The sequence below is a fragment of the Gadus morhua genome, chromosome 8, assembly GCF_902167405.1.
Source record: "Gadus morhua chromosome 8, gadMor3.0, whole genome shotgun sequence".
Lineage (NCBI taxonomy): Eukaryota > Metazoa > Chordata > Actinopteri > Gadiformes > Gadidae > Gadus > Gadus morhua.
Window position 1 is genome coordinate 19,278,601 of NC_044055.1, and position 26,827 is coordinate 19,305,427.

The window sequence follows — 26,827 nt, forward strand, 5'->3', positions numbered from 1 at the left end:
ACCATTACATGCAATTCCATTTTTTTAATTTTATACTAGATAAACCAGTCAAATAACAGTATCGCTGATCTCAATATTAGATAAATCTCCATTTGGTTATAAATATTGTATATTAAGCATGGTTGGTGGCATTAATATTGGCTTTAATTCTGAAAATACTGGACCGGATATGCCCGGCTAACAGACGACCTCGACAAAAAATTTAACCATTTTCCTCAAGGTTTGTTGTTGTTTTGTTGTCAGACCATTAAAATGGCGACAGCCACAGAAGCCCCGGAGTCGTGGTACCTGGCCCTACTAGGATTTGCAGAGCACTTTCGCACGTCGAGTCCGCCTAAGATTCGTTTATGTGTCCATTGTTTGAAAGCCGTGTTTCAGTTCAAACCGACCCAGAGGATAGAGGCCCGGACACATCTCCAGCTCGGCTCGGTGTTGTATCAACACACCAAGAACATCGAACTGGCCAGGACTCATCTAGAGAAAGCGGTAAGGAGATCAGCAGATCAGAGAAAGCTGGATAAAACACTCCCGCACCATTGCCCACTACGCACTGAATCTATGTCAATAGCACAGGCAAAAACAGACATTTGTCAAACTTACTATCACGGGGTTGATTCTGCGAAGACCACTGTGATCAGCTTCTTTTTTTTTTAAATATAATTTAAAATCAAGCCGTTTCTCTTTTTCCCCAACAGTGGTTCATCTCCCAACAAGTATCCTTTTCATTTTTCAAAATGTGAGAGGTAATGTATGCGTGTATCTTCACGAACTACACTATTCAACAAAAACAATAGTCCTTCATCAACGCTCTCAGATCCCTCAATTCGAAGATGTCCAATTCGAAGCAGCAAGTCTTCTGTCAGAGCTATACTGTCAGCAGGTATGTACATAATATCTATTCTCCAACCAATATTAAACATGCATCTTTTGCAACATCAGAGGATAGGCCTATCTACCACGTTGGAGGAATTGCATGGGATCAGGATGTATGGCATGTTGCTATGTTTTTATTAAAGATTATGAACTTCTTGTTATTAAGGTGTATTCAATTTTTTTCCAAAATAACAACCTTTTTGGTCCAAATAACAAAATGAGTCTTTCTTTTTTCATCCTCATTATTTTTAGTGTTAGTTTAGATTATAAAAAAAGTTGTTCAACTTCTCCTTCTCCAAGTAGGCAATACGGATCACTGGACTCCACCAATAGAAAGGACAAAACCATCTACAAATGGTCTGTCCTTAAAGTCATGTTTTCCCCTGCCATATTGAACCTCACCTGTCCCACTCTGGTCACAGAACCTGGTGGACTCGGCCAAGCCACTGCTGCGCAAGGCCATCCAGATCTCTCAGCAGACGCCCTACTGGCACTGCAGACTGCTGTTCCAACTCGCCGTAAGACAACAATAGTCCCATATCACAGGTTCCTGTCTGATATAATTGTGGACACCTGTGGTAACTTTGTTCATGTATTTTGTACCGTTTCTCTCTCTCTCACCTGCAGCAACTGCACACCCTAGAGAAAGACCTGGTGTCCGCATGCGACCTTCTAGGGGTAGGAGCGGAATATGCAAGGGTCGTAGGCTCGGAATACACCAGGTCAGCCGATCATTACCACAACCCTTTAAAATATGAACCATTTGTGTATTCTTCCAACATTTAAAAAAAATGTTATATCTTTTTTTAAACATTTTTTTTTCTGTTGCAGAGCACTTTTCTTATTGAGTAAAGGAATGGTAAGGTTAAAAATATATATTTTACATTCAAAATATTTAGAAATATATTTTGCGCTCATTGCTTTTGAATCCACGTCGCTTTGGTTCCAGCTGCTTCTGATGGAGCGCAAGCTGAGCGAGGTGCACCCTCTGCTCACCCTGTGCAGTACTATCGTGGAGAACTGGCACGGAAACCCCATCCAGAAGGAGTCCCTCAGGGTCTTTTTCCTGGTGCTGCAGGTCACACATTACCTGGATGCCGGACAGGTGCGGTGACGATTCCCAGTTGGTTTGGGCATACTTTTATTTTGAAGTATGGATTGAAGTGCCCTGTATATATGTTCGCTCATCGGGGAATCTTTTCAAGGAAGGTGTAGTGGCTTTATTGAGAGATCCGAACCCTATTAACATTGTCTTTTAAGGTATGATTTTGTCGTTAGCTATTCATTATTAGATAAACCTCCTTGTTGGTTTTCTGTCTTTATAATGCAAAGCATCATCTTGCTTGTATGTTTGTGTTAGATCAAGAGTGTGAAGCCTTGCCTGAAGCAGTTGCAGCAGTGCATCCAGACCATATCCACGCTGCACGACGACGAGATCCTGCCCAGCAACTCGGCCGACCTCTTCCACTGGCTGCCCAAGGAACACATGTGTGTGCTGGTGTACCTGGTGGGTTTGCAAACACACACACACACACACACACACACACACACACACACACACACACACACACACACACACACACACACTATTTGCTATTTGCTTTACAGGTATTTCCTTGTCTTTATGTTGTCTTTGTGTATTTTTCTGTCAGGTCACCGTAATGCACTCCATGCAGGCCGGTTACTTGGAAAAGGCCCAGAAATACACAGACAAAGCATTGATGCAGCTGGAGAAGCTGAAAAGTAGGTGGTTCTCTTCTCACAGCTGCTCTCCATCCCAAGGTGGAATAGTGACGGTGTTGCGGTGTGTAGAGATTTGATGTTGATTCGTAGTGTTGTGATGTTGATGTGTAGTAGCGTTGTGTGACATGTGGATGGGTAACGTTGGGATGCTGCTGTGTAGTGATGTGGAGGTGTTGGGATGTTGGTGTGTAGGGTTGGGATGTGTTGTGTTGTATTGTGATGTGGAGGTGTTGTGATGTTGGTGTGTAGTTTTATGATTTGGAGGTATAGTGTTGTCATGTGTGGCGTTGTGATGTTTGGGATGCATTGTGTTACAGTGCTGGACAGCAGTCCCATCCTGCCAACGTTTCAAGTCATTCTCCTGGAGCACATCATCATGTGTCGGCTGGTAACGGGACACAAGGCTACAGCTTTGCAAGAGGTGGGTGGTCCTACCATTATTGTTTGATTGGTTTGATTGGTTGAGAGGTTAAAGCAGTATTAGTCGATTTTCTGACCAACTTAAACACAGAAAAACATTTAGTTAACCCCCTGCCCTAGCTGTGTCTAAAAAAAAAATCATACCCACAATTGCACTTTTACGACCTGGCCACTGTATTTAGAAATTATTGCTTTGTTGGATTTTAATTTGTTTGTTTTTTCATTTTGAGAGGGGGAAAGAGATAAAGACAAAATGTGGGTTTCTGGTGGCCCATTGTAGTGTCTAATAGGTGACCTTATGACCCAGAGACAACATCCTGGATTAGTCTAATTGAAAAAGTAGATTATGGCAGTTTCACGAAAAATAAGGGCTTATTTAATACCTCTCATATTTTTGGTGTTTGATACCAATGAAATTGTGCACTTTTTTCTAGGGCTTAATGATTTGGGAAAATAATCGAAAAGTATGGAAGCATTTATGTAGCAAAATTAAAAAGGCAATGCAATTTGCAATTCAATAAGTCATTACATTATGCTATTGACAATTCATTATGCAATTTAATAATGTCATTTGTAAATACGTTATTCAAAGTGAATTTGACTGAAATCCTCAATTAAATTTGCAAAAGTTAAAACAATAAAAATAGAATAACATTTTGTCAATTTTTTTGAGTTCCTTTATTCAAATTGAAAGCTATAGCGTCCCCCTGATTGCAATGCACTTCGCCATGCTGCGTGTGAGGCAAAATTCAAATTACATTTCAATCCGCAAAACGCTTTGCAAAACGTTTTGCAAAAGATTTTGCAAAACGTTTTGCAAAAGATTTTGCAAAACGTATCAGCCAATCGCGTCTGGGCGGGAACTACGTCACTTCCTCGTCAGACCAGCTGATCATCCACACTTGGCATTTTCTTTTCTATGCCTAGCATTGTGCCAGGTTTGACTGGGTTGACGTATATAGTAATAACGTGAATGGCCGCTGCAGCTCTAGTGGAGCAGCGGGACGCAGGGTCCGAGACAGCGACCAGCATGCCTGCACCGGAGCGCACCGGAGAAGGGCGCGCAAATTTGGAGAGTAATTGGAGGAAACTTGTCACGTAGAACCATCTTAAGCCAAAATAAATGGAAAATGTGTGTTTTTTTTATAATTAATATGGGATTCGAACTCCTACAATTTTCGGGGGAAAATATTTCAAGTTGTGATTCCATTCCACTGTGCTGTTGAGCCACAGAGACTTGTTCATCTGCAGTACTAAAAAGCACACCTAGTCTTCCTAAGAGCAGGAGGCAGCCAGATCAACTTGTGACCCGACTTTCCATGTTATTATAGATATACACCATGGTATTTGTCTCATTTTCCAAAAAGAAGAGGCCATTACACCATTTATTCAAAACCTAATGTTGTGCTTCCTTCCACTGCCTTCAACTCAGCCAAAAATTATGCGATCCGCTCTTTCGCTATCCTTTCGGTCGCCTGATGTGGTGTAGTCTCTTGCTCTGGATCGTCTCTAAGCAAAGCAGCGAGCTCGAGAATCAATGTGCCACCACACATGTTCCCAAATAGAACGGACAAAGGAGGGGGCGGGGGATTCATTGTTAGGGCGCACTGAAACCCTCACTGTAGTAAGCAGGACAACCAACGATTTTGCAAAATCTTTTGCAAAGCAGTCTGCGGATTGAAATGTAATTTGAATTTCGCAACACACGAATTGCATTACAATCATGGGGATGCTATAGCTTTTCAATTTGAATAAAGGAACTCAAAAAGTTTGACTGTTATTCTATTTTTTTTTTTTATAACTTTTGCAAATTTCATTGAGGATTTCATTGTCACTTTGCATATTAATATACACTTTGAATAACGTATTTACAAATTAAATTATTAAATTGCATAATGAATTGTCAATTGCATAATGAAATGACTTATTGAATTGCAAATTGCATTGCCATTTGAATTTTGCTACATATATGCTTCCATAGAAATGCGTATTTATTTTTTTTGACAAGTATTGCGATTGCAATTTAGTATGCAAATTTTATTTTTAAAGTTCATTTTCTTCTGTATTATTCACTAAAAACAAGCAATAAATCATGACCAACACAAAATTCATGACCAACTGTTTCCTGCAGACTTGATGCATGAATTTATATTAGAAAAAGAAAATATCTATACGAATCTTAATGATTTCAGTAACAGTCAAAAATCAAACAAACTAAAGTGCAGAACTATTAAAAATAACAAACGTGTCTCTACCACTATATGTAATTATCTCCAAGTTGTGGTAATAAACATGTAATATGTTAACATGTTCTTTTTCAACAAATCAAACTATAGCGTTGCCAGTTGTTTTCTCAATCTCATGTCACGTGTACTGTAGCCCTGTGTATCCTATGATTGATTCGACATTAAAAATAACACTTTATTTTATTTTTATCGCAGCCATTTGCGATTGGAAAATTGCGTTCTATTACATTGCAAAATCGGTTTGAATTAGATTATTCGTTCAGCCCTACTGCCTAACTACCAAAACAGAAATAAAGCTATGAAATAGTTGTCAATGTTTTCATTTGGGTTAAAGCCGATATCTGCAACGGCAGATATTTTGAATTGTACATAGCCTTGCTAGTTCAACGATAGGTTAACCGTGTTGTGTTTTCACTGGTCTTTGTGTAGATCTCCCAGGTATGCCAGCTGTTCCACCAGTCGTCCCGGCTCTTCACTAACCACGCTGCCCAGCTTCATACGCTCCTGGTAAGTGCAAGGAAACTGTACTTTACCGAAACACTTCAGAATTACAATCCTTTTAAAAACCGCCACGACCCTCATGTTTGTTGTTATGAAGAGTTTTATTGATTTTCACCATGATACAAAATGCACATTAACAAGGAAATTAACAAGATAACAATGCATAACAAAAATAAAAAGCTGATGGCAGGGGTGGGGAGGGTGTCGCCCAAATCCCTCAACAGGATATATTCTTTTGGTTCATTATTTACCCCACTTAACATTTTTAATAGAAGCTTGAAAATGAGCATGGGTATTACTGCAGGCCGCACAAAGCCAGAAATGAAAGACAAATGAGAGAAGTAGGACAGAAGGGTTGTATTATTAACTACCAAGTGGACACTGCCCAGGTGGCCCTCCCGGCCCTTATCAAAGTCCTCTAACAGAAAGGCTGTTCCCATGTTCAGCTATCCAGGTATTCCTCCATCCCATATCCCAAGAGAAGCAGGCTGCTTAGCGCTCCCTCCAGTTAAATATCAGTTTTATTTTAGAATATAAGCCGTAGAGGCCATAAAACAACAACAGAGATAGCTGCCGCAGAACTGTCTGCTAATCATGGTATCGAGACAGTATTAAACAAACTCAACGGTATATTTTCACTTAAAGGAGAGCCGACGACTGTGCTTTTGTTGAGATGAAGTATGTTTTTTCACCACTCGCTGCTGCGTCACCCAGTTGTTGCTATGATGGGTGGTAGGCCTATTCAATAACGTCCAGAGGCATTCTGGTCTCTCCCCGTTGGTGACGCCCTTTGGAATTCCAGACTAATTACAGTTTGCAAGTTAATATATGCTTTACTCCGAATCGTTGAGTGTATAATCCTAATTCTCACACATTTAAAAGAGCTCAAAGCTGGCCTCTTAAATTGAATTCCACTAGTAGTGAAAGATATATTAAGGTCATGTTCCCAAGTCAGCTGGACAGAAGATTATGCATTTAGGGCAGCCGTAGACATTAAAGGCCCCTACCCACTTGGCGTCAACCCCCCCTTCAGGGAGGAGAGGGGGATGGGGGCTGAGGTTAGCTTTGATGATCGTGTAGTTTGGGGGTCTCAAGTCACGCCATTTTGCCGCCCACGTCGAGTTTCGTGGGCAGAGACTTTTTTCAACCATGTTCAATATTTTCAGGCCCGACTTGTGTAAATTGAGTGACACTGAGAATAAAATCTGTGATTACAGTGGCAACAGCCAATTAGAACAAACTTCGCTACGGATGACTCAGATATCGGGATTCAATGTTGACAATCCCACGTAAAACCATCATTTTCTTCCTTGTAATTTGAAAACTACTGCCTAACTATTTACCGGAGCCGTCATATTTTCCAACCTGCAAGAATCCAGGGTTGAAACATTTGTTTCAGTGGAATTGACTTTAATTAGAGAGGTGACGATAATTCCAGCTGCTACTGGGCAAAAATACACCTCGCAGACCTCCCGTTTACGTAAGCAGAAGGGCTACGGGGAGCAATGAGATTTGGTGAGTTCTCGGAGAAGACTCTGATTATCTGGCAGTAGAGTCTTCACGTGTGTGTACCCCCCCCCCACCCCCCGCATGTCAAGGTCTCGTAGCGTGGACCAGCGACCCGAGGGCCAGGCTGGACTGATCGTCAAGACCAGTCATGTAGTGCATTTACCGTGGACGGCTTTGACATTCAAAGTCTCCTTGCGGGCAGCGGCCTGACGCTATAACTATTTGGGAACTTACTTCCTGTACGTTTTTCTCGGCAGGGTCTCTATTGCATCTCCGTGAACTGCATGGACAACGCCGAGGCCCAGTTCACAGCCGCTCTTCAGGTGAGTTATGTGTGTGAAATATTCACCGCGGATGAACAAGCACACTGTGCATTTAGGGGAACTCTATGAGACCTCAGTCACACACTGAGGTGAGCTACTAAGAATGGATGCAAGATCACACCCATTCTTAGTAGATCTTGCATAAATTAAGTAGACGTCCGTCTTCTCTCCTAGATGACAACGCACCAGGAGCTTTGGACCTTCATCGTGACCAACCTAGCCAGCGTCTACATCCGGGAAGGGAACCGGCAGCAAGAGGTGTGTGTGTGTGTGTGTGTGTGTGTGTGTGTGTGTGTGTGTGTGTGTGTGTGTGTGTGTGTGTGTGTGTGTGTGTGTGTGTGTGTGTGTGTGTGTGTGTGTGTGTGTGTGTGTTCTGTTCTGTTCTGTTCTGTTCTGTTCTGTTCTGTTCTGTTCTGTTCTGTTCTGTTCTGTTCTGTTCTGTTCTGTTCTGTGATCATATACTCTGTTCTTATTGGCCCTTTTTCTGTTCACAGCTGTACAGTCTTCTGGAGCGCATTAATCCGGACCAAAACTTTCCCGTTAGGTAAAGCAGGACTCCACCCCAGATTCATGGTCCTATCACTTGGTGTGTGAGTGTCGCTCCTCCGGCTCTCCACTAACGTGTGTCTTCTCTGCAGCTCTCACTGTCTGCGAGCGGCAGCCTTCTACATCAGAGGGCTCTTCTCCTTCTTCGAAGGGCGCTACAACGAGGCCAAGTAAGACTGTGCTCTGATCGCATTGTCGCATGCCCCTTAACACAGATGGTCTGGTTATCATGATGGCAGACACACAGTGTGACGCGGTCGTACGTCTGCACCAACAGGAGGTTCCTGCGGGAGACCCTGAAGATGTCGAATGCAGAGGACCTCAACCGGCTGACGGCCTGCTCTCTGGTGCTCCTGGGCCACATCTTCTTTGTTCTAGGGAACCACAGGGTAAACGGGGACTATTATTTGAATCGCATCTTAAGGCGTGTGTGTGTGTGTATGTTTGAGTGCGTGTGCCTGATCCAAACAGTCTGCCTCCTGTGTTTTTTTTCTCCAACAGGAAAGCAGCAACATGGTGGTTCCCGCCATGCAGTTGGCCAGCAAGATCCCGGACATGTCGGTGCAGCTCTGGTCCTCGGCTCTCCTCAAAGGTAGGATCCGCTGCTCCGACGGCAGGCTCAGACTCCTAAAAGTGTTGGTCTCACCGCCCCGCACGCTGACACGGCCCCCCCCCCCCCCCCCCCCCCCGTAGATCTCAACAAGTCCTGTGGGAACACCATCGACGCCCACGAGGCAGCCCAGATGCACCAGACCTTCTCCCAGCAGCTCCTGCAGGATCACATGGCGGCCTGCAGCCTCCCAGAGCACAACCTCATCGGAGTAAGCACCACCCAATCCATCGTTTACCTTGCTCAGCTCTCTCTGTCTCTGTGTGTAGCTTTGTCTGTGGTTGAAAGTGGATGGCACAGTGAAATCACACGGTTTAAAGAGTTTATATATTTTATGTAAGCATGTAAATATTGTCAATGTAACTTCCAGAGCACCTATGTAAGGTATCTTATGTGGGTTGGCCGACAATGACGGTGGTTTGCCTTCCAGCTCACTTACCGTGGTGTCATTGTATCGTAGAGCAGAGAACCAGGGCTTGTGCAGTCGTTTATATCATTAGACCCATTGCCTGTAGAGCGCGGCTGGTTGTAACCTTGTTTTTTTGTACTTTATCTGAAAACCAACCTTCCTACTAATGGAGTCTAGACAATTGAGTGTCCCTTTTCCTTTGGTAAACAGTGTGTCTTCTGTTTCAGTGGACGGAAGGCCTTCCACCGGTGCAGCTGCAGCCGCAGAATGGACCCACCACGGGCCTCACCAGCCTGCTCTGAGAACGTCAAGGAGGCCTGGCAATGCAATCGGGCTGGGGGGCAAGTGAGGCAGAAAAGGTTAATCTGACTCCATACTTGGAGTTGGACAGACATTGGACAAAGAGGGGGATTTTTATGAATGGTCTCCCGTTGACCCAAGTTTATATAAAAAAAGGGGGTGCATTACGTCACTAGTGCTAGATTTGAAACTGAGTATGCAAGGTTTTGCATACAGCCCAATTATAATCTTGGGCATGATTTGAATGGTTTTGTTATCTTTCACACTGCCTGGCACCTCAAGATACTGTTACTGTACAGTGACTCTAACAAATACTGTCCTTTTTAAATTCCCTAGTTATGGCGTGACCATTGAGTAGTCTGTCCGACCAAAATCAATCAAGTTATCCGATGTAAATACGTGACATCGGAACCCATGATTGGATGGGCTCAGATGGGATTTCCACGTGAATTGGAAAAACAAGGTTTCCCTTCCCTCCCCCCCCCCCCCCCCCCCCACCCCCCTATGTCCTGATGCTCAGAACAGCAATAACAATGGCTATATTGCTATCGTTACCAAGTCTCTATAGACCCTCCTACAAAACATCTAAAGTGTATTTAGTATGTTTCTTTGATCACTTTTGAGGAAAGAATGTGATGATAAATCCGTGGAATGATGAAGTATTCCATGTCTCGCAGACCATCATTAATGCAACTCTATTATAACAGAGCTGCTCATGTAATAGAGTAGACATGCTTGGTGAGGCCATCGCTCACCATGTCCAGCAGTAGATATACGTAGGCCTATCACAAGCTATATGGCTTGATAGCTGTTAGTAGGACAAAGTTTTGAGACGATTTCAGGTTTTTCATTTTATTGCCAGTTGCTCTTTTAAGCCTGTTGACTCTTTTTACCTGTGTTGTCTCGAGTGTGGTGCATGTGTACATATCTCCTGGATAAATACAATCGGTCATGAAGTATTTTACTAAAGTTTGCTTAATTTAAGCCTTTTAACGATTAACCTTTTACATACTGTCCTTTCTTGGAAATGATTTACTTCAGTTCTACCCATTGATACTCAAATCCCTGGTGGCACACATTTGTTCGGTTTAAGAATTTCTTCACTAAATTGTGATGACTGTTTACTACTAGTTCATACTACTTGTTACAGTTTATCTATCGCTACATAAATGAAATCTTTCTTGCCTTCCCATACAATTATAACAAGAAAAGGCATGGCTTAGTGACTTTAGGTTTATCCATGTTTCTTGTTAATATTGGATATCTCAAAACAACATACTCCTTTTTCTATAAATTTTACATAAAATGCAAAAAAATCACATTGTTCAAGCACAACTTGATCAATATATGTTGCTTTGTGTTACAGCACCACTGATCAAAGTAATAAACAGTTCAGAATGTATGTGATTCACTGTCTTTTTGTAAATCTTAATAATTTGTGCATAATGCTTTGCGTTGCTTATTCAAACTATATGTATTTTACACGCATCTTCCAAATATATTTTTTGTATGCAGATATAAAAGCAAAAAAAGTGTGCAGCTTAAAAACTAACATTCCACACAATTAACATTTGATGGGGTCTTCGGGGTTTTTACTTTAATAAAACAGTTAAATGGGATATGTGTGTAGTTCTACGCCTTATGTAGTTTGGCCCATTCTTAGTAGATCTACTTTAGGGTTTTTGAGGGTTTAGTGCTCCCCATTTCAGATTATAAAACATCGAATTATTATTTCAACAAAACATATATTTGGAGTGTCAGCAAAAAGGACATGGAGATATTTTAGATAACCTTCTAAGCAACCATGAATAGATATTGTGAACACCGAACTAACTATTTAAAGCATTCTTTCTCTCTCATCAAAGCTGAGGTCGGAACGCCTGTTATATGAGAATAAAAGAGCGGAGTAATAAGTAAAGTTAGAACTTTATGCATATAAAGGTGTCTTGGACGGCGCTGAGAGGAGCCATTTCCTGCCAAATAGTGAGCCCGTCTAATCGCGTCTGCAGCAACGACTTCCTGCATTGTTACAGTAGTCTACTTAATGAGGATTAAGTTGAAGCTGTCATGTTACGAGCGGCCATTGCTAAATGCATGAAGAGAATCTTTAGGACGGATCCACATTCAAATATTCCCGTAGGCATCCAATTCAGTTGCCCGCTTAGTAAACTATGACAAATATATTAGAATGCAGAAGTATTCCCTATAATGTTGGAAATGCAAGTAGGCCTATACATGCTGCTCAACACAGCATGAAGGATAATACCAGACATTACACTCCTGCGATCTAATTGTGGCTTATTTATATTAAAAGCAAAATATGAAGGCCTTTTTCTATTGCCATCTTTACAAATAAAACTTAAGACAGCAACACAAGTATGCTAGGTCTACTAGTCAACAGTCGTTGGCGTCTCTATTATTTAATAATTGTATATTTAAGAAACGTCACCATTGGCCATTAGGAACTCAGGACAATTGTCATTCAATACTAATTGGCTTTGGTCTGATGAACTTATCGTTTCGGTGGGTCTAGAATGGGTCAGACTGAAAGGTTGGGGTTTGTGAGCAGACTTCACTCATCTGTGGCAGCAGATGAGGGGGGGGGGGGGGGGGGGGGGGGGGGGGGGGGTCGTGGATAGAGTGATGGAATGAGAGAACCATCAATTCTGACGACACAAATTTAACTTCCGATTTTTTGAGCATTTTAAGGTAGAGCAGAATGAAACTGATGAGCTTTTGCGAACACGTCATCCTCCAGACACAACATCACACCGAAGGAGACGTGCGTGCGCCTGCCTGGGCGTGCAAGTGATAGTGTGTATGCGCGTGCGTGCATGTGTGTGCAAACCACAGTGCAGCCAGTGGAGGTGAACGCCTGCTTCAGTTCTATTCACGTTTAAGCCTTGATGGTGATTCTTGATAAGGATATCACAGGGTACATTTTTTGATACAACATCATCAATACAAATAAAACCCTGTGGGTCTTGTGCAGGTATCTCGGCACAAATGCGACACTTGTCCTGGGTCTGTGGTATCGACATGAGACAAAATAAGGTGCCATGGACCACTGGCATATCCAGGCTTATTTTGCCCCATGGTGGTCAGTCACTGGTTACATGATGTGCTGTGGTCGCCCTGGTATGTTGAGGTGCGCATGCCCACTAAAGAGGACGCAGCGGCTCCATGTGTGTTGAGGCGCATTATTTGGCAACAGAGGCGGCAGCGGGGAGGGCCGAAAAAAAGAGGATATCCCCTGGATTTTTAAAAAGCAACGATTTATCGAGGTTAATTGCAGATAAAAGATCCCCTGGTCGACCATCGGGGGAGAACGGGTCCCAAATCGACCGAGTAAGTTGACTTAGGTGTATCTGAAGTTTTTCTGTGGCTGGATTGAGGGAAGCCTTTTATTCGGACTCGTCGCGAGGAGCCAGGTTTTCCTCCACCTATCTGTGACGATAGAGGAGCTGATGGGCTGCTGAAAAGTAACACTTCTCCGCAGAGCCAAAGGTTGAGCGAGGGAGGGCGGGTGGGGGGTTCGATACAAACGTATCGTTTGTGCTGTTTTTCTCTCTATATACGCTACGATGTATACATCCCATCTGGACTTGGATGTTGTTATTCACAAGTCGTTGAATGAGGTAAGGGTAATTACGTTAGGTCGTCATCGATGCATTGTTGATATGCTCAATCCCGGTCGGCCGGTAGTTGATCCGAGTTTCTGACTTCAACGTTCTTATTCGAACAGGATACCCGGGGAAACAGTCAGTGAAGCGGCCTAACATTACACACTTGAGGAGAGTGGGATGAAAGTTTGCCCTATTCGCACCATTCCCCGGTTTCTCAGATGTACTCAAGAGATTCGGATTCGGTTCTGGATGGTATGGGTCATGCAATCCGAGGGCAATGGTGCTGTGGACCTGGGTGTTATTTATCACTTTTGTGGGTGTCCACTGTGAACTTGCTAGCATAGCAAGGTCAGATGATTGTGATAAAATGCTTTCCGAGCTAAGCTGGGTTGATGTTTTGTTGTGTGATATGTGTAGTGTTAGCTCGCTAACTAATCACACAGTCGGTTCCTCCGGAGCGGCTGTGCTGTACGGAGGACGCCGGGTGGTCTCGCAGGGTGGGCTGGGTTTACTTTTTAAAGGGATCCGTCTCCACGGATTAATAGATAGTGTAATGGTGGTCGTTACAGTCTGGTTTCAGCCCCGTGGCACCACCAGTGTTGGTTCTGTATCTGGTAGCTGATCTTCATACTTCGCTGTGACAACCGGAGTCTTCCTCCTCTTAAAGCTGAACGCACACACACGAACTCTTCCTCTCGCACGGCCAGATGCACGCACACACATTTCCTCTCGAGACGGAGCTCGTCCCTTTGCTCTCCGACAAAGCTGTAGTACAAGACTCCTGTAATACTATTCGTTTCTTCTACATGGTTTCAACCCCAAAGCATGACAGATAAACATTTGATGATTCACCTTTCAACATTACAAGATGATATTTACAGTGTAACTATATCATAACACTGTTGTCAGAACTGTTATGACAATAGGCCATGTAAGCAACGATTGGTTGTTTTAATGGCATTTTGAACGGAAATGGAAAACTATTTTTGCGTTTGCTATTTATACAACAGGGCTGGCCTGTTCTATATATATCATTTTTGTAAAGAAGTAACAACAGTTTATCCGGCGCCGGATAATGGAGCGTGGTCTGGTGTTGTGAGTATGCAGTATGAAGAGGCAATGGACAAAAACAAAGATATTACAGCTTGGAGACAACACGCTCGTGCGCATCATTAACCGTTATATATTGACATGTGATACAGGGTGCATAAATATGTAGGATGTCGTTTATTGATCATATTTAACTGGAAAAGAATAGGCAAAGAGCTCATTTTCAGCCACTTGCATTTTTTTTTTGTTTAAAGAACAATGTCCGTCCATCTAAACAATGGCCCTGAAAGGCATCATTTGAAGATAACAATAGGTCCCTGGGTTGCTGTATTGATCGAGCACCACTGTGAGCACAATGCAGGTTGGCTTCAGTTAGGGCCTGAGGCACTTCTCAGTGCCATTATGTCGGACGGGTTGGAACAACGCGCAGCCATTTGTTGAAAAGTTGATTAAAATGGTTCTTGATCTCTTTTTTATATGTGCTCCTTTTAAACCCTTATCTTTCACATTTTGCTGTACCCCGTCTTTGCTCCATACTATGATATTGTTAAGTGCCCACAACCAGTCTTTCCGCCCTGTTTGCTTTCCATGAATACCTACCCCAATGTTTACATTCAGAAAAAAGCCAATCCGAGTCGTTGTGTAATGAGCCTCTGTTCTGGAAAGGCTCATTGGTTTGCCACATTGTGAGCCTCTGCACATGACTTTAGGGGTCACAGGCCAAGCGCTTGGTCAGCACTTCGTGACTACAACGCACACACATCCACACATATTGTATGTGTCTTTCTCTACATCTATCTATATCTATATCTATATCTCGATATAGATATAGATTAGACACCCACACACTTTATAGATACATGTAAGATGTCAGATACACGCATTGTTAAGCTAAAGCCATTCATCCCACAGCACCTAATGCTTTAAGATGGCAGGGCAGGTGTCTACTAGCAATGTCTAGCAGAGTCCAGCTTGTACTGCTCAGCTCTGGGTCAGCCTAAGCCCACGCTTCTTTTCTTACTCCTTGACGCCTTTTTATGTTTTTACAAGTGGAGGTCTGGGACCCTGTAAAGATTAAATACAGTGGTTGTGGTGGAGGCAGATCATCTAGAATTGACATCTTTATGTCGCACATTGTCATACTTACCCTTATTTGGTTGGGAATAAATGTAGAGAAGTTGGAAGGCAGGGGGACAGGGGTTTACTGTTAGTCATCCTCTATGCATCCCCTGCCTTCTTATTGAGTCTACGATTCGTCTTGATTAACCCATACACATGCCTCCCAGGGCAGATGTAGGGCACAGAAAACTTTATATAATGTATCTTTCTGTTTAATACCCTCCCCTCTAGCTTGCTTACTGTTAAGTCTAAGGATGCAAACAGTCAAAGGAGGCCTCCCCAACTTTGAGCCACAAGGTAGTGGATGTAACATTGTGATAGAAGTAACAATATGCTTGATGAACCCGTGTGAAGGTGAATCGTATACAGAGCTTTTTATGGTGTGTGTGAATTTGGTATTTATTTAATTACGAGTATGTTTTCGCTGTGTAAATATTTGCAGATGGTAGGCCTGCATTATGGTTGATGAACAACGGTAAACGTTTTGACATTTCAAGCCTTACAAATATATTTTCAAGAAAAAGTCATAAACAAATAATTCCTCAGGTTCAGGCCTCATGGATGGCGGACGCACAACAGAACAAAAATGACGATGCACGTTGCGATTGTGCCATGAGATTTGTTGAACTTTTGTATCGGTCAGAGGTCATGAGTGGGTGATAATGATGTTGAAATTGAAAAATGGTAACCATCAGTGTGTGTGTGTGTGTGTGTGTGTGTGTGTGTGTGTGTGTGTGTGTGTGTGTGTGTGTGTGTGTGTGTGTGTGTGTGTGTGTGTGTGTGTGTGTGTGTGTGTGTGTGTGTGTGTGCTTCCGTACAGATGACATCTGAAACCTGTCAGCCATCCTGGTCCACCCGGTTACAAAGATAGGGTCCCTGTACGTGTGTGTGTGTGTGGGGGGGGGGGGGGGGGGGGGGTAGGGATTGTGGTGGTGGTTGTATAGAAGGGGGGGTCAGCAGGGGTTGATCTGGTTTGGTTGGGTGTAGGGAGTGTAGTGAACCCAAAGTTATACTCGAGATCAACACAACTAACAAAGAGGCATTTGAAATTAGTGCATGGCTTGTAAGATTGTGAGTAGTGCAACGGCATCCCATCTCCATCACCCCTTCTATCCTCCTCCACCACCTTCCCTCCAATCCACACAGAACGTAGTTCACCCCAATCCTCTTCTCCACCCCGCTCCACAGACTGTAGAATAACCGCCGACTTCGGAGCCCAACGTCTGATCCTGAACCTTAAGGGTTAAACCTGCCTCGGCTCCCCTCTCTTACAGTCACACACACACACACACACACACACACACACACACACACACACACACACACACACACACACACACACACACACACACGTGCAAAGCCACGCATGCACACACACATAGCTGCACACACACACACACACACACACACACACACACACACACACACACACACACACACACACACACACACACACACACACACACACACACACACACACACACACACACACACACACTAGCCGGCCGGTTTAAACCAGTTCTCAGGGAAAAAAATGTGCTTTGTGTGTCCCACCGAATCCTGGGAAGGGCCATGTCATATGTATCTCCATGATATCAATGTAATTAGAAATAAATATCCAAATAAATGACCACCGATCAACCTAGCCACTGGGCATGAGCTGTTTCTGTTGGGTTTCAAGTGGGTTCTCCTTCACTGGTCCGGTTCGGTTGGTGGTAACGCGGCCTCGCCACCATAACTATTTTAAGAAGGGGGGGCGGGGCAGGGCTGTGTAGTACAGAGTACGCCACTGAAAACTAGTCCAAACAGAAAGGGTTAACCGTTTCCCCCCCTCAACACACGGCTTCCTGTATTGCGTTGTTGGGTGCACTGTGGTTCCGGGAGACCAGTGAGTGGTCTCTTTATAATCGTGGTTTGGTGGCACGGAGGGCTTATTGAGGCCGTATGAGAGGACATCACCTCACTCGGCTCCGTTTGTGTAATAATGTGGCTTTGTTCTCCGATTGTTTGAACCGTTTAAGGCAGTGAGCAGGGTCTCAATGTAGACCTTCTCGCGAGGGGCCCGAATGTGATTTAAGAGCCACCATGTGGATGTCTGGTCCAATACATTTGTGTGAGAGTTGGAGGATGTCGTTTAGCCATTTGCGGAAACCATCAGCTCAGTCATAAAGCCATTTCAGAGAGAGGTGGACCAAACTACCATCAAATAGCGTTACAATTATAGTCATATTAAAGACACTTCATCATTGGTGCATTTGAATCATTATATTTCATATATCAGGGTCAATTATATGTTAAAATACCTTGCCTACACCTCACTCAAGAGCAGTACCACAGTGACCACATTCATCTACATGGGGGTCGTCAGGGCCCTTACTGCTTTTATCACCTGTAGCTGATTCAAGGTCAGCCAGCACTTGCGAGGTATATACACAGATAATGCATGTCGCTCTTTTCAATAGCAGTCTCCGTTGCAGAGTGAATCTGATGTCTTAAAAGGTGCACCGATTTGTGTCGTGCTCCTGACGGTATAGAATGCATTGGACTTCACATGAACTCAGCCGGTGTGGTGACTCATGCACACTCTCGATTATCAGTTTCAAGCAGACACAGAAATGTGTGAAACCTCAAGGGCAACATTTAAGTTATTAAGTTAGGACATTTCTCCCTAAATGTACAATGTGTGAGGAACTGCATCAAATCTGGGTGTTATTACATTGGTAACATTGGTATGTTTCTGTTGAATTCTATCTATTTACCCCATATGGGAGATGTCTAAAATACAGCCATGGTTAGTCATACATTCTGTTTATTCACTTGGAATGGGAATAGCTTAGTCTATTTAGATTCTTGCACTGAGTCCAACTACACAAACAGCAGTCTAACATTGTGTCTTGTCTCTATCTTCCACCTTTGGTAGAGACAGTCATCGTTGTCGGTCATGTTTGTTCTTTAAGATGAAGATTACAGCTCAAATATGGCACTTAAAACAGACACAGGTTCAAAGTATCTTGTGTCACATTTAGAAATATTTAAGATTTATATCCTCAACATTTAAAGAAATAAAGACATATTGCTGAATAACCTGTTCCAGCTGTTTCTCTCAAGGCCTGCGTTAATGCATCCGACGTGATCCCAGTGGTTTTCGTTGCCAAACTAACACATCTTTAGTGTTATTTCTAACAGCCCATCTCTAGACATTTATTTTCTCATGACTGATTGTACCACAGCATTTAATTTGTATGAAGAATATCAATGGTTGTATCTTCATTGAGGCATGTCACATGATGTCGAGGCCCAGACGCAAAAACATTCCCCTTTTGTCCCACAAATGATCAGTATGCATTCTGCATTAGCACACGCATGTGTGGTTGTAACTGCTAGGTAAAGGTGGATATCTGTTCCTTCTCCCCAGGAGGATGTCTGAAGAGGCGGTTCGCCAGACACGCAGCCAGAAGAGAGCGCTGGAGAAAGACGCCCCGGCGGCCCCCTCCGAGCAGTCCGACACCGAGAGCGACAGCAAGAAGCCCAAGATGGACGACCTCGAGCCAGGAAACCAGTCTGCCCAACCAAACCATGACGTCAGTCCTGCACTTACTGATGAACAGAGTCCATCCCGGGTTGAACCCGAGGCGGCGGAGAGTCGTGAGGAACCTGCGCTGAGCCGGCTTCTGCTGCCTTTGGTGCCGACCGAAACCCCTCCGCCGACGAAGGAGGACCCAGAGCAGACCCCGACTCCGATCCTGACCCCTACCCAGACTCTGATCAAGACCCCGATCCAGGCTCCGATCAAGACCCCCATCCAGACCCTGACCCCGATCCCGATCCAGACCCCGACCCCGATCCTGGCCGCGACCCCGATCCCAATCCAGCCCCTGATCCAGACCCCGACCCCGGCCCGGACCCCGACCCCGACGCAGATACCGACCTCGCAGTCGGTTGAACCCATCCCAGACAACCGGACTGACCAAAAGGACCGGGCCGGCAGGGTAAAGGCAGAACCCGCCGTGGTTGTTGATCCCCGGAGCCGGCTCCGCCCGGCAGAAGCGAAGGGGTCTGGCGGTATTCTGGCTGCCGGGGAGGTGAAAGCCACCATTAAAGTGGAGGTTCAGACAGCGGAGCCTGTGGATATGAGCACCTCAAAAGGGTGAGATTAACGTTACGTAATAATAATAATGTTCCTGTTTAGTTCCCATTAACTAACTCAAGATACAAATGTAGCCCTAAATATAGTATGAGGTGACCCTTGACGTAGAAGGGAGAAACACATTGCATATGTGTAGATGCGCCAAGACTTTACAGCTTATAGAAAGTGCATGCGTAGGTGTGTGTGTGTGTACGCGTGTTCTAGGTTCCCCCAGCCTCCCTCCATTTTCCCCGCTCTCCACCTGAACCCCAAAAGTCTGCTCACACAAAATGAGGCCTGTGTGTCACAAACCGGTTCCAGCCGGGGGTTGCCATGGTTTCCACGGTGTGAGGAACAGCAGGGGGGAGGGTGGTAGTGTGGGAGGGGGCCCAACACACAAACACACGTGATGATGACTTTTTGTCATGTGACTTCGTTGGAAGAGTAGTGATGAATCCACAGGAAGGGTTAGTCCAATAACGTCGACACCCCCACTATGTTTTTAAGTGGTCAGTCAAGAGAGAGATCGGACTCTCTGTAAATTGTCCCAATCATCCGCATTATCTGCATGCCCTGATGTCATTAAGACTAATGCCCACATTCTGAAATATAAGGTGCTGTTCAAAGACCTCCCCATTCCTGTGATTAATATTAATCAAAATAATTGCAAATGAGACATAAGTGTAAGCATGCCATCAAGTCATTCATCTTAAATGTGTGAAAGTTAGCTACCCTTCAGTTTAACCAGCCTTCCCTTGTGAATAAAGAAAAAACATATTCTATTTATACCCATGCCGTTTCTATTAAAAGCTTCCCCCACATGTGGCTTGGCATTAGCACCAGTTTAAAATAAACGTATAAAGAAGGCCTGACTTGGCTTTCAGAGACACGTAAGATATCAATACTTGGAGTATTGAATTTAGCCGGAGTCATGAGTGCCACTAACTTAGTCTCCATCTCTAAATGTGTTCTTAAAGTGTGTTTAGAGTAAAGAGGGAGTAATCTTGGGAAATTAATGTTTGTATCTTTTATTGACTCTGTTAGCAACAGCGTAAAGAAGGAGAAGCGTCCGCCAGCCAATGACGACGATGACGACGACGTCATCATCCTATCAGACAATGAATCTTCCAGTCCACCAATGAACGGCCTAAGCCACTTCAAGGAGCTGGACACCGATCTGCTCATGGTAATGGTAACCCATCACATGTGTCCAAGCATGTGCACGACCAAGCTTCACTCCCCATTCCCCAGACCAAATAAGAGCAGAGAGTGGCCAGGTTTCTTCACTCCAAGCCAAAGGTTACTGTGTTCGATCCCCTGATTGTTTGTAGCTTTTTGGCATGACCTCGCCTAATAACCTGGTTATAATATGAGATCCTTTTGATAAAAGTAACTGATAACTGGCAAAATTACATTGAAATGTAACTCAAATCACAGGTGTGTTACCAATGAGGGGTCATTTTTTATATTGTATATTGTGGCATGGCCTACTTAATGTAGAGCTATGTTGAGTCCAGTTTAGGAGTATCACCTACTGGTGCCGTGTGCATACGGGGAACATGGTGATATGAACGTATCGAAGATTGATTTTTTTGATTGATACATTTTGTTTTCGTCTTATACCATTTTTTTAGTCAATTCAGGCTGTTCATACTTTCTGCTGTGACAACCTACTGGCCCTCTCTTGACTCAGAAGATCAAATGAGATCTAACGATGATGACGAGCAACATATTTGAAAAATACATAGAAAGCACGCACAGGCTCTTGTACACTATCTGTGTTCCTCCAAACTTAGCCGATGTGTTGTGTATTTGTATTCTTACCAGTATCTGCATGCTGCCACCACTGCGAGTTACTAATTGATGTTATGGTCTTGTGGGGGTGTATTTGTGTGTGTGTGCTTGTGCAGAAGAGCAGCCCAGAAGAGAGGGAGCGCATCATTAAGCAGCTGAAAGAGGAGCTCAGGCTGGAGGAGGCCAAACTGGTGCTGCTTAAGAAACTCAGACAGAGTCAGATCCAGAAGGACACACTTCAGAAGGTAAACACACGAGTGCACACACACACACACACACACGCACACTGTGGTGAGCAACATCATCACGCCTTACATATTCCTATAGGGAGATTTATGACCGTCCTTCTCCTCTGTCGTTCCTCTCCCAGCCCTCGGGCCTGTCTGGCTCCGCAGCTCCCCCTCCTCTGATCCGGGGAACCATTACAGGGAATAAGCTCTCCCAACAGGTCAGCGGTCGCTTGACAAACCTACACACACAAGTAGTACGTCTATCTATCTATCTATCTCTATATATCTCAGCTAGAAAGCAAATAACCTTTTGTTCCTCCCCCCCCCCCCCCCCCACAGATTGCGACAGGTCGTAGTTCGGGGACGGTTATCCCTCCCCCTCTAGTGCGAGGCGGGCAGCAGTTGTCGTCCAAGCATGGCTCCCAGATCATCATGCCACCTCTCGTAAGAGGGGCCCAGGTAAGGCACATTTACATCAGCATTCAACTACCAAAACAAGATTTCTCAAAATAATTAGCATATTGAAAATCAATACCAATTGAGTCTGGTAGTGTAAACTGGATGGCACTTTTGACACTATTAAAGACTTAAAAGCCATGGCTTATTTTATTTTGCTTTGTCTGTCTGTCTCTGTGTCTGTCTCTGCGGTCTACCCTGCTATGGTGCTATCAATGTCCCCCTCTTTCCCCACCTGCTCTGCCCTCGCTTCCCTGTGCTGTCCCCCTCTTGGCTCTGGGTGTCCTTCCTTTTTGTTTTCCTGGTTAGCCCATCTCTGTTTCTCCACAGCAGATCCAGGCTCTCCGTCAGCAGCAGCAGCAGCAGCAGCAGCAGCAGCAACAGCAGCAGCAGCAGCAGCAGCAGTTGGCTGCTTCTGGTGGCCCTGGGTCAGGTCCCCCTCCCTTGCTGTTGGGGACCAGAATCTCGGCTCCCGGCTCCCAGGGCCAAAGGGGTATGGGCCAGTCAGGCCTCGTTAGGGTTGGCAATGTTGGCAATACTAACTTGCTGGTCAATATGTCACAGGTATGTGGTCGTTCCAAGTTAACACATGCGGAAAACGCACTCAACCACAATTGTGTGAAAATGCAAGCTTATATCATTATTATAAAAAAAAGAAAATATGTCGTTTTTCATTTAAATTAGGTGGTATTCATTGATAGTCATAATAATTCACATTCTGTATAATTTGAATATACGCTAGTTTGCAAGTGGCAAGGTTCTCTCATTACCATTCATTACCATTAATAAGCCATTTTTCCCCATAATTTTCGATAAGACTGGTTATTTTAGATATCAAACAACTTGTTGCAATTTCAATAACGACTGATGTTTGTATAAAAACAGACGTCTGTTTGAATCTGCGATTGCGCTACTGAATGTGTTTTGAATGTGAGGTGCGGACGCTCTTAAATTAGGACAGACCGGGTTGCCGTATTTGACCAGATCGTCGTCCAAGCGCTCAAATGGACGCGTTGATATATAAGTTACTAGGGCTGATTATGGTCCCACGTTCCCGCAACGCAAGGGGGTTACGGGCCTGTTACGTCCTTGTGCTACCTCCTTGCGTCCACCTCAAGGGCCTTTTTCTTAAACGTTTTTAGATAAAGCAATAGGACGACAAATAAATCAAATTTTTGTTAGATTTCGCTAATACAAGCTAGTTTAACTTAAAGTGGTTAGCGAGTAACGGCAAGAAAAACCACCACCTTGACTGACTGACTGACCAGCATTGTGTTAAAATGGCCCAGATACCCATCACCAACTTTTTCTGCAGAATTGAAGCCAAATCAACTAAAGTAGGACGTGTGAAAAGTTTTGTTTTCAAGAAATACAAGTAGCTTGACCGATTGTTTATAATGTTTACATTACGGTAAATTGATTCTAGTTTTTTCTTGTAACGCAATAGGTTTGATATGTTAATGGTCATTGACCATCCAGAAAAGGGCTTTTACAAATTATAACTTGTTATCTGTTATACCTATTAACCTATATAATTGTTCCATTCCCAAAGGCATCGTCAACCAACTTAAAGGTCTCCTCTATGACATCCCAGTCAGGAAGCAGCAACATGTCTGTGGTCAATATAAATGATACCCCAGCAAGCCGCCAGGCTGCTGCTAAACTGGCCCTGCGCAAACAATTGGAAAAGACCCTCTTGGAGATTCCTCCACCAAAACCCCCTGCGCCAGAATTCAACTTCTTGCCCTCGGCTGCAAATAATGAATTCATCTACCTGGTGGGATTGGAAGAAGTTGTACAAAATCTGCTTGATACTATCCACAGAGGTACATCACAGTTGCTTGCTGTTCTCTCTTATTATATGTTTACAATTAGCAGGATGATTAAATCTATCTTACAAATATGTTTCCCATGTTATCTTAACTGACAAAGCCCCTTGGTTTCCTGTTTCTGTCCATCTCAGGAAAGACGGGTGTTGCAACATCTAAGCTTAATCCCAGAGAACCCTTCACCTGCACCCAGTGCAGCACCGACTTCACCTGCCGCTGGAGGCAGGACAAGGCAAAGGGTGGGACCATCCTCTGTGAGGACTGTATGTCATCCAATCAGAAGAAGGCTTTGAAAGCGGAGCACACCAATAGGCTCAAAGCTGCGTTCGTGAAGGCCCTGCAGCAGGAGCAGGAAATAGAGCAGCGCATCCTTCAGCAGTCCGCCTCACCGGTCTCCCACAGCACCTCCTCCACTTCCTCCTCCTCTTCCTCATCCCCATCGATGAAGGCAGACCAGCTGGGCGCACAGCAGCTGAAGCAAGTCCAGGCGAGGGTGTCCTCCATGCAGCATCAGCACCATCACCAGCATAGTAGAGGACAGAACATCGTTCACCACCACTCTTCCAGCATCAAGCAGGTACATCTTCCACTTTATGTTTATGTCTATACTCTGCATTTGCCACCCTGTCAATTAAATATGCATTTGATAAACTGTTCACATTGTTTGTGTACAGAAATCCTGTGTCTCCATTGCATAACTCAATTCTAATTCATGTTTTCGTTTGTGCTGCCTTCTCTCTCTACCTTTGCTGCTTTGGATCCATGATCTTCCTCCATCCCCTCTGCAGAGCCCTCAGGGCCAGCTGTCCCGAGGCACTGTTTCGTCCATGGGGGTGAGGGGAGTCCCCCACTCGTTCTCCTCCTCCTCCCAGCTGCAGAGCGCAGTAGCAGCCGCGGCCTTGGTCAACCGGCCTGGTAAGCATGCCCATGTGTCCCGCCCCTCTGCCCAGAGCTTAAAGGTGAGCAGCAGGGGGATCAGCGGCAGAAGCAGTGTCAGCGGACACGGAGGTAGTGCATCAGCCAGTGCATGGAAGAAGCAGAGCGACAGCCACACAGGTAGACTCACTCTTAACCCCAGCCCGCCGACCTCACTGGCCCCTGCGACCTCTGCTCTCTAAACTGTCCGTTTCTTGTCTCGTCCAAAAACAAAAGTCCTGTGCTTTTTTAATACGTCAAATACAACGAGGAGTCGTATCATAGTGTATTTCCATGCGGTTGATGGGATTTTGTACAGGAGACGTGTTTTCGGACATGGCAAAAACAACTCCCTAAATCTCTTCTTCTCCTACCTTAGCCCCTCTGTTGGTGGTTTGGTTTCTTCCTTCATTTAGCAGTATCCCTACTTAGTTTTTTTCTAATAAGATACAAGGTGTAGGATAACCAGTTTTTCTAATAAGGTACATGGTGTAAGATTACAAGTAGTTATTCTGCCAATGGTCATCTTTACATTTTCTGCCTGGATGTGTGTGTGTGTGTGTGTGTGTGTGTGTGTGTGTGTGTGTGTGTGTGTGTGTGTGTGTGTGTGTGTGTGTGTGTGTGTGTGTGTGTGTGTGTGTGTGTGTGTGTGTGTGTGTGTGCTATTTATATAGATAAAGAGATTGATATAGGTGGATGGATGGACTTTATATATAATAACGGATTAACTTAAATAGACAACCACTTTAGTTCCATGTTCAGAGCTAATGTGTCGCGGGTTTACCTGTTTCCACAGGAGTAACCATGGCTTATGTCAACCCAAGTCTTTCCGGCCATAAGACCTCATCCACCGTCGACGCTCGTCAGAGGGAGTACCTTCTGGACATGATTCCATCGCGCTCGATCTCCCAGACAGCAAACACGTGGAAATAAAGTGCAAAAAAACTATCTCATACTATTCATTGTTATTGAAGTTACTACTTTTTCCTCAGTTCCCATAATATGGTCCACAGCACTCCCCAGAGGACGGTTAAGGAAGTACTCACTTTTAAAACAAATGTTTTTGCTTACCTGTTATGGTTTATGTTATAGTTTCCTCTATTTCAACACTGCTTTTATTTTTAAGATCACTGTTTGTGGATCATTGTGCAAGATTGTTTTTACTCATTTACGGTTAAGAACATACAAAGTATCTCACCTGTTTTGTGAAGGTGACCCAGTTTTTAAACATACAAAACACAGTGTGTGCACACTTGTACACGCTGTTACTGTTCTTTAGTTCTATGTTGAGGTTCCTCCTGGGGAAAGATAGCAGTACTCAGTTTTTTGGAGCGTACACGACTTACCTCTGGACAAACCCAGCAAAGAGATTACACATTCATGACATTTTTAAGTCAAATGAATACATTACTTGTGTATACATAGGTATATATCTATATATAGATATATATCTATATATCAGAATCAGAATCTCTTCATACCCTTAAACAAACCCCCTTCACGTTAGGGTTTAAAGACGATCAGATAGATTTGAAAAGCTTTCAGCACATAACCCCTGTAGTTGGAAGGTTTGAATTTTCTTTGTATTTACTTTAAGTTATTTGTTATTTTTACTGTTTAAATTACAATGTCAATTGTGGATTTTGCAAGAAAATTTTGCTCTAGTTTATTTTTTTCTGTCGGTTTTTACAGTGCATGCCGAACTTTAAATTTATTCTCAGTTCATTATGTTCCATAGCTCAAAGCAATATGGTCTTATTTCTTTCTACATCTGTAATTACCATCTGTATTTTGCTTAATTTACAATAATGTCAACCATGTCATTTTATTTTGTGTGTGAGGGAAGTACTGATGTTAAAGTCAAACTTGCATAGCTGAATCGGACATCAGAGCCAGAGTTTTGCATCTGAATTTGATCATTGTCCTTCCAATAGATGGGGCCAATGTAAGGCCTTAAATCTATGTATAGGGCCGTTTTCTTGTAAAAAAAAAAACTTGGCAATACAATAATATTCGCTTGTGCCCCTCATTGTACCGCATAACTTTTCTGCTCTCCATTCTGTACCGCAAAGTACAAACTAATGATAATGTTTGTTTGGTTTATGTTTTTCTCCCTAGCTCCTTAAGAAATAAAAAATATATACAAGTAATTGTAACCATTGTGTGTCATTTATTTGTCAATGATTAGGCATCTGCACACTT

General features: G+C 43.8%; 2 protein-coding genes across 10 annotated transcripts; both read left to right on the plus strand.

The window, feature by feature from the left end:
* Window positions 1–150: 150 nt before the first annotated feature.
* On the plus strand, window positions 151–10,882 carry mau2 (MAU2 sister chromatid cohesion factor). Of its 2 annotated transcripts, none has more exons than XM_030364639.1 (19): window positions 151–486; window positions 696–713; window positions 815–880; window positions 1,296–1,391; window positions 1,501–1,595; window positions 1,705–1,732; window positions 1,826–1,978; window positions 2,234–2,380; window positions 2,526–2,616; window positions 2,934–3,037; window positions 5,712–5,789; window positions 7,550–7,615; window positions 7,790–7,873; window positions 8,110–8,159; window positions 8,254–8,331; window positions 8,439–8,550; window positions 8,663–8,753; window positions 8,855–8,982; window positions 9,408–10,882. In XM_030364639.1, the coding sequence occupies exons 1-19, from the start codon at window positions 253–255 to the stop codon at window positions 9,480–9,482; spliced, it is 1,794 nt and encodes a 597-aa protein (XP_030220499.1). In that variant the 5' UTR covers window positions 151–252; the 3' UTR covers window positions 9,483–10,882. The 2 variants fall into 2 exon arrangements, with proteins under 2 accessions (XP_030220499.1, XP_030220498.1); XM_030364638.1 differs by having other exon boundaries at window positions 152–486; window positions 1,823–1,978.
* A 1,769-nt stretch (window positions 10,883–12,651) lies between these two features.
* Window positions 12,652–26,781, plus strand: LOC115549428 (transcriptional repressor p66 alpha). Of its 8 annotated transcripts, none has more exons than XM_030364601.1 (11): window positions 12,652–12,828; window positions 18,691–19,422; window positions 20,446–20,587; window positions 21,312–21,440; window positions 21,566–21,679; window positions 21,765–21,884; window positions 22,191–22,445; window positions 23,434–23,707; window positions 23,845–24,287; window positions 24,499–24,766; window positions 25,422–26,781. In XM_030364601.1, exons 2-11 carry the CDS (start codon window positions 18,695–18,697, stop codon window positions 25,556–25,558), a joined length of 2,610 nt encoding a protein of 869 aa, XP_030220461.1. In that variant the 5' UTR covers window positions 12,652–12,828; window positions 18,691–18,694; the 3' UTR covers window positions 25,559–26,781. The 8 variants fall into 8 exon arrangements, with proteins under 8 accessions (XP_030220461.1, XP_030220467.1, XP_030220460.1 ...); XM_030364607.1 differs by lacking the exon at window positions 12,652–12,828 and adding an exon at window positions 12,979–13,118 and having other exon boundaries at window positions 24,499–24,625; XM_030364600.1 differs by lacking the exon at window positions 12,652–12,828 and adding an exon at window positions 12,981–13,118.
* The last annotated feature ends 46 nt before the right edge of the window (window positions 26,782–26,827 follow it).